We start from the raw sequence: 17,839 nt of genomic DNA, 5'->3' as shown, positions 1-17,839 counted from the left end.
ATTACTATATGATATACTATTATTAGTTCATACGATACTAGTATGTTCTATTTCTGACAGTATCCGAGCGACACAGAATGTGCTTGAGTTCTAACCTGAGATGTTATAACCTTTCTTCTTTCTATGATGTAACATGCCAACCGCCCTCCAAGTCTACGTTTGAGTCTTAAACTTTGCTGCGATTAGAATTTCGTTTTGGTACTAGTATACTAGTATTAGCTTTGGCGAGGAACATATGCCCCACAGACCAAAGCGTTTGACGACCTAAATTTGTACTGGTCACCTCTGTATAACCGCCCTTCGGCGTAACACACGACGTACCCTCGTGGCATAAGATAATATCATTAGCTTAGGAATGAGTTTTGCCGGCTGAGGAGTTTAATGGGCCACCGCGATTAACCTATCATATCATTGATACGATCTCTACGGTATATGCATTTGGGCTGCTGTCCCTATTGACGTACTACTCTAGTCTATATAGCCTATTCGGACGATTGCTGCTGTAACTAAACATTTGGCAGAAATGCAACCAAGACAGTGAAATGAGGTGTCATTTTTTTAATTCTCAAAACGAAGACAGGTGTGAGCCTTGCATACTGGTCAAGCGGTCTGAATTCCATATATATATATAGACGAACCAACAAACAATATGTAACATAATGTGACAAGTGACATCAGCATGTGACAAGTGGATATCATATTGATATATACATTATATACAACAAAACATAACGACGTATACAAGCGCTGTATGACAAATCAAAGAAAGGCGGTACAGATTTTGCATACAGATTAAACATACGCCAGTTACAACAGTCTTGTTTATCTTATGTACATCTGTTGCGTTACGCTTTTAAAAGTCTGTGGCCCGAGTCTTTACTGAGAGCAGGACAAGAGTTCTCTCCTGGTTCTCATGGTTGCCACCTGTCGGACGCACCCGGACAACACCTGCCGACACTCCCGCTCGAACCCCGACAGCGTGCCGCTCCCGTCGCCCCGCCGCATGTAGCTGTCCAGCACGGAGGTGTACAGTGTGGCATCCACGATCTTCAGCTCGGCGATGGCGGCGTAGTTTCTGACGGTCAGCTTGCCGAAAGGTTCGTGCATACAGGCCTCGGAGACGGACAGGGACCGGTCCGCTCTCAGACGTTTCAGGATCCGGCCGTACGACTCGTGGATGGGCCGCAGGTCGGCGGCAAGGGAGAAGCGGCCCGAGCGGTCTGGACTGGAGCGGCTCACCTTGGCGGCGGGCTCGGTGGTGATGTCGTCGCTGCGCCGCTTCCTCTTCGTGCTGCTCACGGAGCTGTCAGGGCTGGGCGGGAGGGATGACACCGGCGACTCGGGCGGTGACAAGACGGGAGGAGGTGTCAGTCGTCCCGAGCTGGTCGGAGACTGGGTGGAGGTGACCTCGTCGGGGCGGGTGGAGACGGGGGTGGACGGGCGGCTGTTGTCGGGAGAAGCCGTCATGACGAGACCGACGACCTTCTGGTAGCGGTGCAGCATCAGCATGGAGATGTACAGGACGACTCCCAGGCGGCGGTGGCTGTGCATGGCCGGGCTGGAGGTCGGGTGGCACCGCTTGTCGCAGTTGTCACACAGCGGTACCACTCTGTCGCGGTTGTAGGACACGCAGACCGGGTCCAGGCAGACCCAGGCCGCCGGCCGCTCGCACCCACCACAGCGGAACGAGCGCGCCTTGGTGTCGAAGTCGTTGGCTCTCTTCAGGACCCACTCGGCACGAGACCCGGCGTAGCCAGCGGGGCGGGGACTGTCGGCTGCTCTCTCCATGTCGTCAACAAACAAAGACGTGTGGAACTGAAGTCGGGAAGAAGTCGGCACGCTCTCGGTGGAAGTCTGGAGAAAAGTGAGTGCGGACAGAAGACGTGGGGCGTTTTTATGGCCAATTTTCCCGACAAAAGTGATTGAATAACAAAGGCGGAAAGTATCGGCGCCACGTGCGGCAGATGTTCCCGAGGAGCGCCCCAAGAGATACCGGCGGTCCGACCGGTCCGACAAGTCGCCTTTTGCCGACGGCGGGTCCCTAGTCAAACAGAACCAAACATGACAACAAGCCAAATCCTTTGTTCATTTTTCAAATGTTTGGTCGGTCTCTCTTTTGCGGTACAAACTGCATGTTATATCAACACTGAAAGACTGCACTCACAAGCCGCTTATAGCGGAAGATTCTAAAGGTTCTTAGACAAATCAAGCTTGTTTAAGGCGATAAAACGCCGAGTAGGATATCAAGCCAAGCCAAATCCTTTGTTCTTTACTTGAGAATTTTTCTGTGTTATATTTGTATAACGTCTATGTTATATCAATAATTACAGACTGCGTTTACAATCCATTTGTGGCGCCGCGTTTGAAAGTTTTCAAAAGTTGCATTAAGACGCCAAGCGTAACTTTTCTTCCTTCCGTCTTTCCTTTCTTCCTTCCTTTCTTTAGAACAAAGGAAATCAGTACCATCGCTGTATGTTTACAGAAAATATCAAACTATCATATTCCCAGATACCATGAACCGTTGAAGTGCTTCCTGTACTAAAGGACATTATATAGAGAACGTCCTTGCTGTACTCTGACATTTTGATCGTTCCTTTGATTGACTATGAGATTCTCTCAATAACAATAATCTTTATTGCGTATTCATTTTCAAAGAGCTAAATGCACACACAGCCACAACTTGCACAAGTGTGTAAATGGATGTGGAACACTGAAACCTGAAAGACTAATCAAATACTGTATACTATTATATATCATATACAATATACTTCATATGCGTATACACGCATGATATCAAGTGTCTCCTTTCTTTGAAATATAAAGAAGAATACATACTAGTACTTCGTTCATAAAGTGTTCATTCGTGCATGACATCAGGTATTAGAATGTGTCCTTCTTTCAGAGTTTCTTACATCTCCTAGATTCTAAAGACTAAAATAGCTAGAGAAATGCACTAAACGAAGCAATGAATGTCGATATGGCATTTTGATGGTGTAAGTATAAACAAAATAACAACTGGTGCAAAAGTTACTCATGAAATTTTGAATAGAATAGGGTAGGAGATGTAAGAAACTCTGAAGTTTAGAAGATGGTATTTCTTTCCTCCATTCTGTATTTCACCATCTTTTCTTGCACGTCTCATAGATACTCTCATATCTAGTTTTTGTTGACTTATGTCTACGTTAGATAAGCAAAACTACCTACTAAAAACTACCGAGGTCACGGGTAAATTTCTCATCACTCGGTTTCCAGTGATGAAGTCGCGTCGTCACTGGCTTACCAGTGGGGAATATTTATCGTCACTAGTTTTCCAGTGATGAGGAAACTTCAGCTAGTAAACCAGTGACGACAGATATTCAGTTTACTGAAGAAAAAGGAATTATCGTTTCAGTTGAGAGGATTTGAAAGTTAGCAATTAAAGTTATACTATCGTCGCCTCTACAAGTCCCCACACTCCCGGACCAAATCTAACAGTAACACGGCTACGGCGACATGTGAATAAGGGTGTTTTTGTTGAATATCGAACTCAGCATTGGAACGTTCTAGTGCTATTAGAACGTGGTCACTGAAATCTTCCCCTTCGGAGATTGTCAACATGATTCTTTGCCCACTCAAATTTACTTGCTGTTGCCTTAGGCTAGTTATCTTTGTCCTAAGATAAGTATAATTTGACTTAGTACTTTGACCATTTTGGCTGATTTTTTTTATTCACATTTATTTAACGAGGCTTTAACAAAAAGCAAAGTTGCTTATCTGAGTCTTCTCCTCTTACACATGACAAAAATAAGGACACACATACAAAATAACGAACACTAAATAACATACTAGTAGTCAAAAGATAATGATAACGACGTCAACATAAACAAGGAATCAAGTAACAGAGTGAACGTGCAGCTGGTTTACAAACTTACTAAGGAATAATCAAATAAGGCTATATAATCAACTAAAACTAAAAACGACCTGTCTGTTGGATGAACTTGAATACAACATCAAATAAAAGACAATTTTCAATGGGAGATAAGAGTGCATTTCCCCTAAGTAGAGTTGAACATACAATATTTTCAGTGGTGTGTCTTGGGTCAAATGGTAAGATACCCTGCATGAACATAGTGGTTAAAGATGACAACATATCAAGTCTTGCATCATTTTGGCTGATAACGTTTGCATTTAGAATGTTATGTTATAAAAACAACAATTTTACAGTACAAACAATTGATCAAGCATTGCTGTAACTGTGGTTATACCGCGCGTTTCGGTGTTATCTGAAGAACAAAGGACGCTTTGCCGACATAGGTACCGACATTTGTCGGGTCGTTCCTTTATACACCCGCGTACCGGTGTGTATTGTAGACTACCACTACATGTCACGTTTGTGTATTTAAGCAAGAACAACTTAAAACTTTACCACATTTGACTACTTATACTGAGTTCTGTGCCAATGTTGCTTAATCAAACACTGAATCAAACAGTTTCCCAAACGTTTGCTGGGTGTCCGAATCTGATGCTCTTTTCTGTCTCATTTGTCGTACCTGGGCACGTGGCTTCTTTTGCAAGTACGGTTTGAACAACGGCTATTTTCTAAACCACGGTTTAAAAATTTCGTATTTGGTGGGGAAATTTGGTACACATAGGAAATTTGCACCAAGAATCCATGAACACTATCAAGGATGAAACGAAAATGTTTTTTTTTTTGTATTATTTATGGGTTCAATGTATTGAGATAGGTAACGTTACATTACTTTGAATATTTACTATGGGGTCTTTGCACGTGGTAGTGTTACGTGTGAATGTGTTAGTCAGCACAATGAGGTTAAATAAGATTGGTCAGCAGCAGATGAAACTAAGAACCTAACAGCTTGTTTTATTTCGCATTTGGAAAGATAGCCCCCTTCTGTTACCGACTTATCATATGACCACAAACTTTCCAGAGAATGATGTATACGGTAACCGAAGGGGGCTATCTTTCTAAATGCGAAATAAAACAAGCTGTTAAGTTCTAAGTTTCATCTGCTGCTGACCAATCTTATCTTCTTAGGGGCGGGTTATTTTGCACGGCTACCGAAAACTAGGGGACTTACTTTCGCATTGTTCACCGTTGCAGGAAATACGATAAAAACGACATGAACTTGTTCAAAATAAGTTACAGATATTAATCTGAATGGATATTTTTAGATTAATAATATTTGCCTTTTTTGCGCCAGATTCAACAATGCATGCATGAAATGATGATATAGTGCATTTGTTATTCTTTTGTCACTCTTATGTCAACATTATTTTTTGCTGCATTCTTTTTAAAAGCACAAAGGCATTCTTTTCTTCAAAGCATCCAGGACAACGTTTTTCATTTACCAATTTTCACAGAACCGTACGATTTTCTCTGTATCCTGTCATTATGGGGTTTACGGAGATGTGTGAAGCCGAGAAGAATTGTTACACAAACAGATTTCCCCAGTGTTTCCCAAAAGTACAATACTTACAATAGATTTGACATGCAGATTTCGCTATGTGTTAGCAGATCTTCACAGGTAGGTGGTCGCAAATCCGCCAGGTGTCCCGGTACGTTACCTGTGTTCACCTGAGGTTGACCCATTGTTTTAGAACAATGGGATTGCAGAAAATCTTACTTTTCACATTTTCACACACACCGGGGAGCGGGATCTAAATCCAACAAGACTCCGGAGACTTCAAATATTCATGTTACATTTTGAGCTTTTGTAGCCTACTTATGTATGAAATTCCTTTTATTTACCATGAAGGAAGGAATGCACTTCTGCCCATGATTGGTATCTTCAAAATTAATATTCCACCCGCTATATATGATATATCACATGTATTAGAGTCATATCATTGTACCACCAAATAATCATTACCATAGCATGTCCAAGAAAAAAATTACAAAGAAAAAGTTGTGCTGCAGTACCAAGTTTGGCCAACAGGACGCCGAGTGGCAAGAGCAAAGTTTGAAGAAGATGTTACCAATGTAGTCATTCTTCGAATTATCAATTTGCAGGTTTCAATGAAACATTATGATGTAATGTAATGTATTGACGATGTGGTGTCGTTTTAGTCCTAAGATGGCCTAAGAGAAGATATGTTTGAGAATAGAAATAGTCTCATAGATATTAGTTTCTGACCTCGGGTTGGATGCGGTGTTCGCGTTGTCCTAGCCCGAGGCCCATCGTGTTTGAGCGTGTTGATGAACAAATAGATATCTGGACTGGAGAAGGTCGAATAAAACCATGTGACCAAGGAAATGCATTCCACCGATGTTGTGATAGCTGACACATTTAAACTGTAAAGAATGTCCAACGATCGACATTAGCAAATCACAACTTAAAGAATGAAGAGTAGAAAATGAGACATGTACTATGATGTAGAGCTGTTCAATTAGTTCTACGTTCTATATTCTACGATCGATACCCGTAAGCTAAACGTGTTGACGGAAGTTAGTCAGTTGTACTTGTGTCGGTAAATTAAGTTAAAGTGGTATTCTTGCATGTTTCTACCTACGTGTATATCATATTAGTGTATAGCGCTATACATTTTGTCCTTATTCTGTGCCACGTGGAAATACATGACACTCAAAAATAGATAAGAAAAGTAAAGAAAGAGAAAGTCACACGCTGTTCTCGGCAGGTATTAAAGAAAGTAATGATCTCACCTGGTGAGGTAGAACAATGGATAACTCATTACCACCCTGATTAGAATAGCTATTGTAATATCGCTCGGCTCAAAGGTACCGCGTTGGATCAAGGTGCGTCCGCCATTTGGTGTGAAAAATGTGATAAAAAACACGGAAAAACACCGCGCAATCCGCAACGGTGTGCGATAATTACAGTCTTTGTGTAGTCCACATACAGTTTGTTTGGAGGTATGCATATGTAACGTTAGGAGACAAAACACTGCGACAAACTTCCGCAGTTACAGTAGAGATGTGACAATGTGAAAAACAAAAGATCCCATGGGAAAGTGTTTTATGGTCTGAAAATATATAGATGCAATCTTGTAAGTTTGAAATATACTTATCAATAGTATCATTTCTCCATTTATATTGCTCAAATTGGGGAGAAATTGTATCTAAGAATACAGCTTAAGTCATGAAAATGTTTTATCAGAAAAACATTAAAGTTTAAGTAGAATAAATAATTGTAAGAAATAAGATACTATGTCTCTTCTTATCTCTTGTTAGGCCTACTTCACATTTCCAAACCGGGGCCCGGCCGGGCAGCTTTCGGGAACGAAAAGTATTGATTTAAAAGATACCAAACAACACAAGACGTAAAGAGAATAGTCGTCGGCATTATTTGTGTATACTTTTATACCCTTCTATTTTCTATGTTTCCGCAAACAGCCCGGTCGGGCCCCGGGTTGGAAATGTAACGTTAGTCTAACTAAAGCTAGGGGCACAACCCGCCGTACTTGCAAGTGCGTGCTGTCTACGTGCCAAAACGTGGGCAATCTTTTGGTATCCGTAAGTGGTAAGTACCATCTCCGTACGAACACCTGGCGATTCCCACGGATTTGGGAGCACGCAGACAAGCCGTAGAAATTTAAGTGCATGCAGAACTTTCTCTGCGTTCGGGCTGCGGAATCGCCCTCCGTAAGTGCCAGTACGGGCGACGCACCTGCCATGTACAGACTGAACGTTTTCAGAAATACGTGGCGAACGTGGCCTCCACAAAAAAGCGTACGGACAAATTGCACGTACGGCGGGTTGTGCCCCAGGCTTTAGCGTTTCTGATACCATGATACATATAGATACGGAGTATTCGCTTTTCCTGTCACTGTTACCATACACTGTACCCTGTACGATAGTAAGTCGAGCAATGAATTTCATTACTTGCATTCATTCATTATCTCCAAGCGGATCCTACGGTCGCTGGCCAAGGAGTGAAGCCGGCCAATGAGTGTCCATTTGTCACCGTAGTGGTTAGCTTGGAGATTAGGTGCAGCAAAACTCACTGAAGTCTGAAGTGAAGCTGGATGGTAGAAGCGACTTCTTGCGACATGTTGTCGAATTGCACCCCACTTTTCTTCACTTGGTGATATACGAGAACAACCGCTTTGATAAATTGCCCTGATTACTAGTATTCAGTTTACGAGGTTGTTCCCACCCTCGTTGTTTATACCCCTCCAGGAACGATGTATTCAGCATTTCTAGAGTGTGAGAGGCCTTGACATTTGTTTACAAAGCTCTGGACAAGGTTGCATTCCAAGAGATCCTATCTGTGCATCTTGTATCGTTTCTTGTGTTTAAAAAGCTATAAAGAAGCCATTTCTTGTGTTTACAACATTCTGAAGAAGGTGACATTCTAAAAGATCCCAGCAGTGCATACGCATGTGCTTTCTTGCGTTTCATACGGAACTTTCATCAACATTGATGTTACCAAAGCTTGGAGGAAGGTCGCACAAAGAGATCCTATCCGTGAATACGTGTATTTGCAAAGCTTTGAGGAAGGTCACATTCTAATCGTGCCTAAACGTGTTTTCTTGTGCCTCAACATACAACCGCCCGGACGTTCACAGGGGCAAACAGTTAATATGATCCATTATTACAACACTGCAGTTTACTCTGTTTCTGGTTGTTTCAGCTGACTGACTCCATGACGTATCTCTTACGTTGTGTGGTATTTGTGTAAAGGGAACGTATGAAAGAATGATATGCTTACCCGTCACGAGTCAGGAGTTAAAGTAATTTACCTTTAGTCACCGGTTAATTTGCTAGGATTAAGATCGCCATTCAGCGATGTATCTAGTATGCTATTTTTAGGTCTTTCATTCAATTCCCATGGGATTCTAGATACAAGACGGCATAGAAACGGCAATAAGATAAACGTAGGTAAAGACATTTGGATTAAAGAATGCATCATCGCCACGTACAACTGTAGAGGACATATTACGTCTAGTGCTCCCATAGTTAAGACAAAAGAACTATGGTTACATATAGAATATGATACGTCAAGTGCTACTACTAGTTACGGATAGAGCACACAGAATCAATGGTTACCTATAGACTATGAATAGCACGTCTGTATATAATTATGTTGACAACTTAGAAGTAAACAAACCAATCACAAGTCTACGCAAATACACGTCCATGTGATTTACAACCTTTTACAACAGAATAAGCAAAGTTAACACAAGTACAGAGACAAGTAAACAACACTTTTGAATGTAAGTTCATCTGTAACGGTAGTTAACATAATGATACAATTTTTAAGACTTGGGTTTTGGGTCATTACAACTTGAGAAGGATCAGAGGACTGATCGAAAGCTTGTTGGTAAGCGCTTTATTTTGTGTACGGATATAAAGTCTTAAAAATTGTATCAAACAACACTTTATTTAACTGTGCTCACCTATTCCAATATGTTTGTGGTTGACCATGCGTATACGGAAGTCACTGTACCTTTGTTGTGCCAATAAAGCGTCATATATGAAAAGAGGAACCATGACATTCACTAGGAGCTGGTACATAGACATAGTACTAGTGCGGTCATCCACGATGTCTTTTATGATCAGCGATGTTTGTGGATGTGAAATAAAACATTTATTTCATTCATAACGTTAACCACAGGAACATTAATTTTGAATCTGCATCGAACGATTGTTATCTTCAAGCAGTTTAGCTCACCGAAGAGCTACTCTTTCAATGGTCATGACACAGAAGGCAGGCGCTGAAGTACAGTATTTACAGGTTCAGTAGTCTTGGGAAATTCTTCTAGCTTTAAATACGACAACACAGCTTTACATCGCGTTCCGTAAGGACTCTGACCCTTTCCAGTATAGCGTACGTGCCGGGTGAACGACGCAGCGACCCGAAGTTCGAACTCACGGCTTCTAGCTTGGTCTCGAGGCAGGGCCACTAACCACTGGGCTACGCACGCTACACAATTCTGCTATTCTCAACTTCTCAAATCTCCTGCATCACTTCTGTCTAATCCCTCAGCTATCTCTTAAGCCGCTGACATTTAAGGTAGAGGACAAAGAGGCTACAAGAATTTAGATGACTATAGTCATCGTGGTACAGTGTCCAATGCAGACCAATCTACAATGTACGTCCACTGATTCATTAAGGTTGACTCGTATAGTTGTCTGTGATATTTGATGTGCATTGGTATATATCGTATGATCTAATAGTCTAAAAGTACCCCGTTGTTCCAGTAAAGTGCTTGTAACCCTGGTTTAACCCATGTAGACTCACAACAAAGAGTACGATTTTACGGTTTACTATACTCTAATACTTTACTCTCTAATTCTTGATATCTGGAGAAGATTTCTGTTTGTGTTTTGCCATTTTTTGTGGCAGAAATTTGTCATACTGTAGACTGTAGTGTTTGTGTGTGACGACAGAGTTAATTAGGCTTTCTGACGTTGTTTGTTTTGGTCCGATCGCAGAGACACGGCATGTACGCTTAAGGCTGTGCGGAATACTCGTACAACCGGTTCAACAAGCGCTGCTCACTCGAGCGCAGCCTTTAACAGCTGCCGCGTGGGCTCACGCCTTAATTCACTGTTAATCTGTGAAATCGTGGCCCCTCGCCCGCTGCCTAGCACTTAAACGTCTATTCTGGTGGAGCTGATTGTCGGTTTTAGATTTGCAACTGCTTGAATCTAAAAGTCGTCGGTGAGAGTCTTTGTTGTCGCTCAAATTTGTTTGAGGTAACAAAACCTTTCGCGCATTCGGCTCCAAACCTGTCAATACTGTGTGCGCGGCATTCGTGGGGCAAACCAAGAGTCTGTGTGGTATCTTCTCGAAGTCGTGAAATCATGGAGAAAAGGAGCCTTGGAGAAGGGTACGAGGGCTCTAGGGCGGAATGGATCTGAAAGAGGGCCAACGACTTCGACGGCAAGGCGCGAAGTTTTCGGTGTTGTCGGTGCGCAGCGCCGGCGGTGTGGGTCTGTCTGGACCCTGTGTGCGTCGCCCACAACGAGTCAAACGTGATGTGTCTGTGTGACGAGTGCGACCAGCGCTTCCACCCGGGGTCTCACCCCGTCATGTGCCGACACCGCCGCCTGGCCATGGTGCTCTACATCTCCCTCATCATGCTGTATCGCTACCAGAAGATCGTGGAGTTCATCTCGACCGTGCAGCCGGACAGCGACGCCCTGCCGTCCGCCGCCTCCCTCGCGCTTTCGGACGAAGTCAGCAGCTCCACACATGTACAGCCCGAGGTGGCCCCTCAGCCTGTCACAGAGGTAGAAGTGGCGTCCGAGAAGGTGATCGCTGAGTCTGTGCTTTCTCAGGTCTCACCGACGACGTCTGCGGCGTCAAGCGGACGAAGGTCATCCGTCGGCGTCGCGTCAGGTGGACTAACGACGACGTCAACCTCTGCAAGCGGCGGCGATACGTCAAAAAGGAGCCAATCTCTTAAGGGCGAGGATCTTAAGTCTATCCACGAGTCGTACGCCGTCGTGCTAGACCTCATGCAGCGGGACAAGTCGCTGTCCCTCGCCGACGCCTGCCGACGGGAGCCCCGGGGAAGGCTGACGCTGAAGAACTACCCCTGCATCGCCGAGCTGCGACTCGTGGACTCCGAGTTCTACGACGACACCGTGCGGGAGTTCCAGCGGCGGCTGAACGGGTCGGGCACGCTGTCGAGGCTGGAGAAGGACTGTCGGAACGTCCTGGCCGCCTACAGCGAGCGTGTCGCCGCCATGAGAAACAGAATGGAGCTGCTACCTTCAGCGTGCTTCTCATCATCATAGAACTCTGCTGTGGAATTCATAACGAATATATACATGTTTGATGTATACTTCTTTGACGGATCACTTCATTCACTTTGTAACACTATTTACGGCGATGTATTGCAGTGTAACTCAACTGTGTGCCAGTATGACGAATAATGATACCAACCGTCCTATATCCACGTATTTAATCCACTAGAATCATGCATGTAAATAAGATCTCAACAAATATCCACATGTTTATAGAAAGATAAACTGTTTTTTCAAGTTTAGACATATTATATTCCTTACATTGATACTATAAACCTCACAAGGCTTGAGCATGCTAAAAGCCATTGAAATTGTTTTATTTTTGCTAAATTTGTGATTTTTAAACAATACTCCAGCGTGATGTACTAATAAATCAAATAAACCACTAATACCTTATCAATTATGACATGTTTTGTCATTTTTTTCTTGTTTCTATGCTTCTTATGCGTTGAAATTGCACACGACTAGACACTGTATATCAGTCACTACTATGTGTACAGTTAAGACTACCTCGATTTGAAGTCTCCCTTTGTGCCTAGTTAGGAAGATCCCTTAAGGCTATGGTTTAGCTTCTTTTGGTTGTCGGCAGGCTTTTTTATGGGTCAAACACAACCGGTCTAACTAGTGGATTTACCGACAAAACTGCACCGGCGTAAAAATGTAAACAAACCGAACTGTTCCAAAATTGGTTTTAAGACTCAGATTTAATATAGTTTGGAAATTCGAGCAATATTCTATATGTTGTCTAGGCGTGAAAAGAGATCTTAGGCGACATGTGTACTATTTGTGGATAGATCTTAAAGCATCTAAAGCTTGAGTATAAGAAGTGGGAGGGTCTTAGACGTTTACTGTTGTTTTATCGCCCCACTAACCTTTGAATGCAGCCATATGCATGCGTTAACTTCCCTGTCATGTGATACTCAATTAATGTCGTGAAATGGTCGGCACTACATAAGCATGCATTTGATTAAAATGGTATCCTTTTAGGGACCCCCCCCCCCCACACACACACATGCTTAGACTTGTTAAACAATTCCCAATTGAAAACTGTGTCTACGTTAACTTTCAAATGATGCGAACCTACATGTAACCCAAATCACCACCAAGACATTGAAAGGATTTGTCCTATGACAGTTCCATAGTACCAGGACAGTGCAAGTTTTTGGTAGTTACAGCGTACCTGCACATACTTTAGAACGCAAATTGTCTTGAAAATTTCCTCTCCAGATATTTAACCACGTTTCCCATGACTCATGAATGACGAAAGTCGTATACACATGTACATTGCATATACCTTTGCCTATTTATTACCTCCTTTTCTGTACCTGTTCACAAACTATGAACTAGTGGGAGTATACCATACCTCTTGAAGGGATAGCATGATTTATAGAGGTTGTACAAGAGTTAACTCTAGTTCACCTTTATCCGACGGGTAACCTATTTCCGTTGTTTTCATAGACAGAATATCTAGGGATACTAGTATCATGTCGAGGGTCGATGATTTCAAATTGCAATATTTCAAAATTTTGCCGTTTGAAACCACCGTCCCTCGACTTAAAAAACCCCAAATAAGTTATTTTTAAAAACAACGGACATAGGTTACCCCGCGAGTAAAGGGGAACTAGCGTTACATATAGCACACTGTTCCCAGGTGTGCAGCTGTCGTGTACGTGTCCTTCACATTCAGTCTACGATTTATCGCGTGACTGTGACAGACCCGACAAGTAGCCACGACAAGACTGCGGAGTGTTTCCACAACACATGCAGGACTGGCCCAAGAATGTTCTCAATTTGCAACCATAAACTCATCGTGTGACGAACGAGACGTTCTCTTAAGGTGGTATCTCACTGCACTTGGGGCACCGGTGTGGCGCTGCAGGGTTCGTTCACTGCGGCACTGTTGTGTCATTTTTGCCGATTTTCTATAATTTAGATATTGGGTAATACGTAAAAGTATGACTCAGAATACAACAAAATACACAAACGTAAGGAAATTCGTTCTTTATCTCTGAAATTTGTTGAGTTATCGTTGGAACCCCGCAGTGCCGCACCGGTGCCCCAAGTGCAGTGAGATACCACCTTTATTTGACTTGTTTAGAATTTCGCTCACCTGCACAGGCGTCATACGGTCTATACATTTCAATACATTTCTACAAACGCTGTAAACTCCGAAAATATTTGTATTACTTGTGTAAACTCTTTGATACTCCAGTTGATATTTCAGATATGACGACGACACGAGTTTGCCAAGGATTAAGATTTCGCATACCATACCTACGGTTAGGGTATAGCCTCACTGGCAGGCTTATCGACAGGCATTCTAGCATTGCCTGTCTTGTGAGTTATTACCTTCGTAAAACGGAGGTATCGTTTCCTTGTTTATGTATCATTTAAAGATCGTTAAGTGACAGGATGTGACGCGGAAGATGGTGTAACTGGAGAATGACAAGATGTTAAAGTTGACTTGGCCCGGGTTCAAAGTTGTGAAAGCAGAGAAATACATGGACAGAAATTAACCTGAAATTCTCAGTAATTAATAAAATAGGAAATAGATAAAAATATTTTTCAGGCGCATGAAATCTCCAATTTAGTGTTTCATGGTTGCTATCACGTTCAGATGGTTACCCTACAATTCTGTCCAAAACAATAGCGGTTACAGATAGTAAACAGGAAAAAATCAGTCGTAAAAAATTGCAATAACTAGAAAGGTATCATTTGCAAGCAAATACCTAATGTTAGCGTTCACAAGGCTTAGCCTAACAAATTACTGTCCAGTTTATCATAACCCAAAAACTTGCATATGAATGGGGACCAGCACCTCCAGGTTTTGTCCTGCCACTTGCAACATAATGCATTCGGACATCACGGTGTGCCTGCCTGTTTTATTTACCACCTAGTCGAGGTTATGACATTGGCCTTATTTGATTGGAACGGAAGAGAAAAAAAAGCAAAAACAATGAATGAAGACCTTTATTGTACGTTTTTGCTTTCTAACAAGCTAAGTACAGGTCAAGGTGAAGAGGGTACATCTCCTAAGTACAATCTGTGTAAACTGTAAAACATGACTGGAACTACAAAGTTTACCAAAGTAAACAATGTTTACCTTCGAAGGTAAGTAAGGGGCGGTCACATAGGTCGTGCGAACGTCGAACAATTTTGATACAGTAGCATTTTCAAGCTTAAGCAGGCTGTGACAGAACCAACCACCGACAAGGACACAAGATAGCCTTTCGTGCTACAAGACAGCTGTACTCTGGAGGAAACATGCATGACTGTCTCGAAAACGTTTGATGTTAGCAATCGTACGACGACCACACGACCTATGTGACCGTGCCCTAACAGAACAAAGACCACGTGCACCCCAAAGCCTGGAGCCTAGGCTAAACGCCGCGGGAGCTACGCTAACATTCCGGCACCTTATCTGATCCCATGTCTTCTCTTGTAGCCACTTTGTCCCCTTCAGGCGAGATAACGTGGACGGGAGGGGAACTAGAAATTGTAATGGCAACGTTTATTGACGTTGCCTTGGTAACGGTCATGACCAAACGCTACGCTAATCCTTGTAAGAGACAAAACATGGTGGTAATGGAAAGTTTTCTCCACGTCTTTAGAATGATTGTTAGATTCGTCATTACATATCCAGCACAGATGATTACACTGCAATTTGTATACAATTTTACATGTTTTTTTTAAACTTTAATGTCTGGTAGAATGAATTCCTTGGGTCGCAATTTGTTTAGCTGTGATCGAAAAACTGTAACTTGGCCCGGGCAAACTGTACACATGTTTATGTACGCCATTGCTGTGATGGTCTACTTGTCTGTTTTGATTTCCAAAATGTGTACAAGGGGCTGGGAAACATGTTGTAACGACCTATGCAGTGAACTTGTAAGTTCTGTAGCATATATAACGTTCAAACTAAAGGATCCGTTAAATTCACCGTACGCTAGATTTACGATAGCAATTTGAAGGCATTTAGGCTTGAGACAGTCACACAAAAGTACCGTCTTGTGACGGTAATTGTCGTCGGTCGGTTCGATTATTTGCTCGCCGAAAATCATGCGTCAAAGCAATATCGAACGCATTGAACGTATTTGTGAACCAAACAACAGTTTAACCACCCCTCCCCCTGTGTTGTTCCAACCCAATGTCCCACCCAGAGCCATGTGTATACACACAGCGTGGTAAGGTTTGTTCATGGCTTAGTGAGAGCGGTCCTGTCGGCAATCGTTAGCTTTGCAAACACTTCAGACTCCCAATTGTTCAACTGAACTCGTTAAAACGTAGACTTTGAACCTGCGCGTATTTACCTGCCAAAGGTGTGACATTAAGCACCTGACTGTTGCTATACCTATACAGGAAAGGAAGGCAACACACAACTGTTAAGTTAAGCGTACAACAGACGAAGTAACGTCTTTTTTTGTACTGAAGTCTATAGATATGTAGTACAGTTCTTATGTAAGATGTCGACAGTAGTGTTTGTAGTTCTACTCTTCTGTGTCGGGTGTGCAGCGTATGGTGAGTTAAACTTCCCCTTGAACTTCTCTCCCTCTCTCTCTCTCTTTCTTTCTTTCTCTATTGACTGTAATTCTTTCTGTCTTAAGCTTTACAAAACAGAACCTAATGTAAGTATCATGCACTAGTATTTACTGTCATTTTCAGGCAAATCTTTGCCGTTTTCAAAATACTCTAAGTCAAACATATGTTTCCAGTATGGATACAACGCTACTACGTGATCATAAGATTATGTTATGTAACATTCAATACGATATGTTTGCAAATGAAAGTCTGTTTCAAAACAGTTCATAGGGCACATGTATGTAGTGCCAATATTTCATTGAATCGTAAACAAAGAGAGAAACGTGTGTTATAGTCTTTCTCGAGCTCGTTTACCTCTAACTACATGTTTAGATGAGTTTCCTGTTGCAATATTTTAGAAGTCGCTAGGTGACCTGTGACCGTACCAAAGCTCGCCATCCAAAAATCCGGGTTCGGCTGCATTTGATGTGTGGAGTTTGATCGCTTTAATCCAGTTCCTTTTTAGTTTTCAACAACAAACGTTGCCAGTCTTTACTTGAGGAACGCTGTTAAAGGGGAACGCTGGCTTTCGCAACAACCACTCGACATGGACCAAGATCTATAAAATGTTGGACAATTCATCTTCTACTGCATACGGAAAAGAAGTCAAACCCATCAATTAGCTTAAGTAGAAATTGATTTAGTTTAGATGTTATTCCCTTTTTATTTATCTATGATTATCATTTCCCTTCTTTGTTAAGTATGTTTATGTATACCACTACTACCTTACCCTGTATGCAATTAGCCCTCGGGCATGAATTTGCAATAAAGATTATTATTAACAAAACGAATATCTTTAAATAACCTTTCATAATTACTACAACTACCTTGCTGACAAAAACATAAGCAAACATGGCCGAAAAATAACAAACACTGACAATAAGATGAGAGCTGTACCCGTAGCTAAACTGGTAGCAGCCTCACAGTTGAATTTCTGCTTCCAATTTGTAGTAATTGGTAACTGTGAGACCCCGGGTCAACCATGGGTAGGGCATCGTGGTTGGGGCTGCATCCGTCTTTCGGAAGGGACGTAAAATGTGGGTCTCGTGTTCTAGGAAGGTATCTGGATCACGTTAAAGGGAAGAGCTAGCAACCCATCCCTGTACAAGATAGACCCTGCTACTGAAATAGCAAACTTAGGAAACTTGCTGCTCTATATATGTGTGTACCACTAGTCACTACAAGGGTATGAACGAAAGAAATTATCATAATACTGAAACCCTGGATTTTCCTCAGGTCGAGACTGTCCAACCCCAACCTGTCCCTCCATAACCACTACAACATCCCATTATTGTCCTCACTCAACCTCGCAGTAGATTCTTCCAGAATGTATAGGCAACATACTCTTCACTCAGCTGAAGGCAGTTGCCTTAACTGAAAGAGGAGGAAGATAAACAAAACATACCTTGCTACTGAAACAGCAAGCTTAGGAAACCGTTCTGCCCTTGCTGCACTATGTGTGTGCCACGAGTCACTACAAGGGTATGAACGAAGGAAATATAATACTGACATCCTGTATTTTCGTCAGGTCTTGACTGCCTGGAA

At 42.4% G+C, this 17,839-nt stretch overlaps 1 protein-coding gene across 1 annotated transcript in view; it reads left to right on the top strand.

Moving 5' to 3' along the window:
- Positions 1-15,955: 15,955 nt before the first annotated feature.
- Positions 15,956-17,839, top strand: part of LOC118432214 (plasminogen-like) — a gene marked incomplete in the record, with an annotated part of 4,469 nt that continues 2,585 nt past the window's right edge. Inside the window, 1 exon segment of the mRNA XM_035843743.1 lies at positions 15,956-16,234. Within this exon segment, the coding sequence (XP_035699636.1) occupies positions 16,180-16,234 (55 nt within the window).

Source organism: Branchiostoma floridae, chromosome 15 (assembly GCF_000003815.2).
Source record: "Branchiostoma floridae strain S238N-H82 chromosome 15, Bfl_VNyyK, whole genome shotgun sequence".
Taxonomy (NCBI): domain Eukaryota; kingdom Metazoa; phylum Chordata; class Leptocardii; order Amphioxiformes; family Branchiostomatidae; genus Branchiostoma; species Branchiostoma floridae.
Note: the sequence above shows the minus strand (reverse complement) of the source record. Positions and strands in the feature narration are given on the sequence as shown.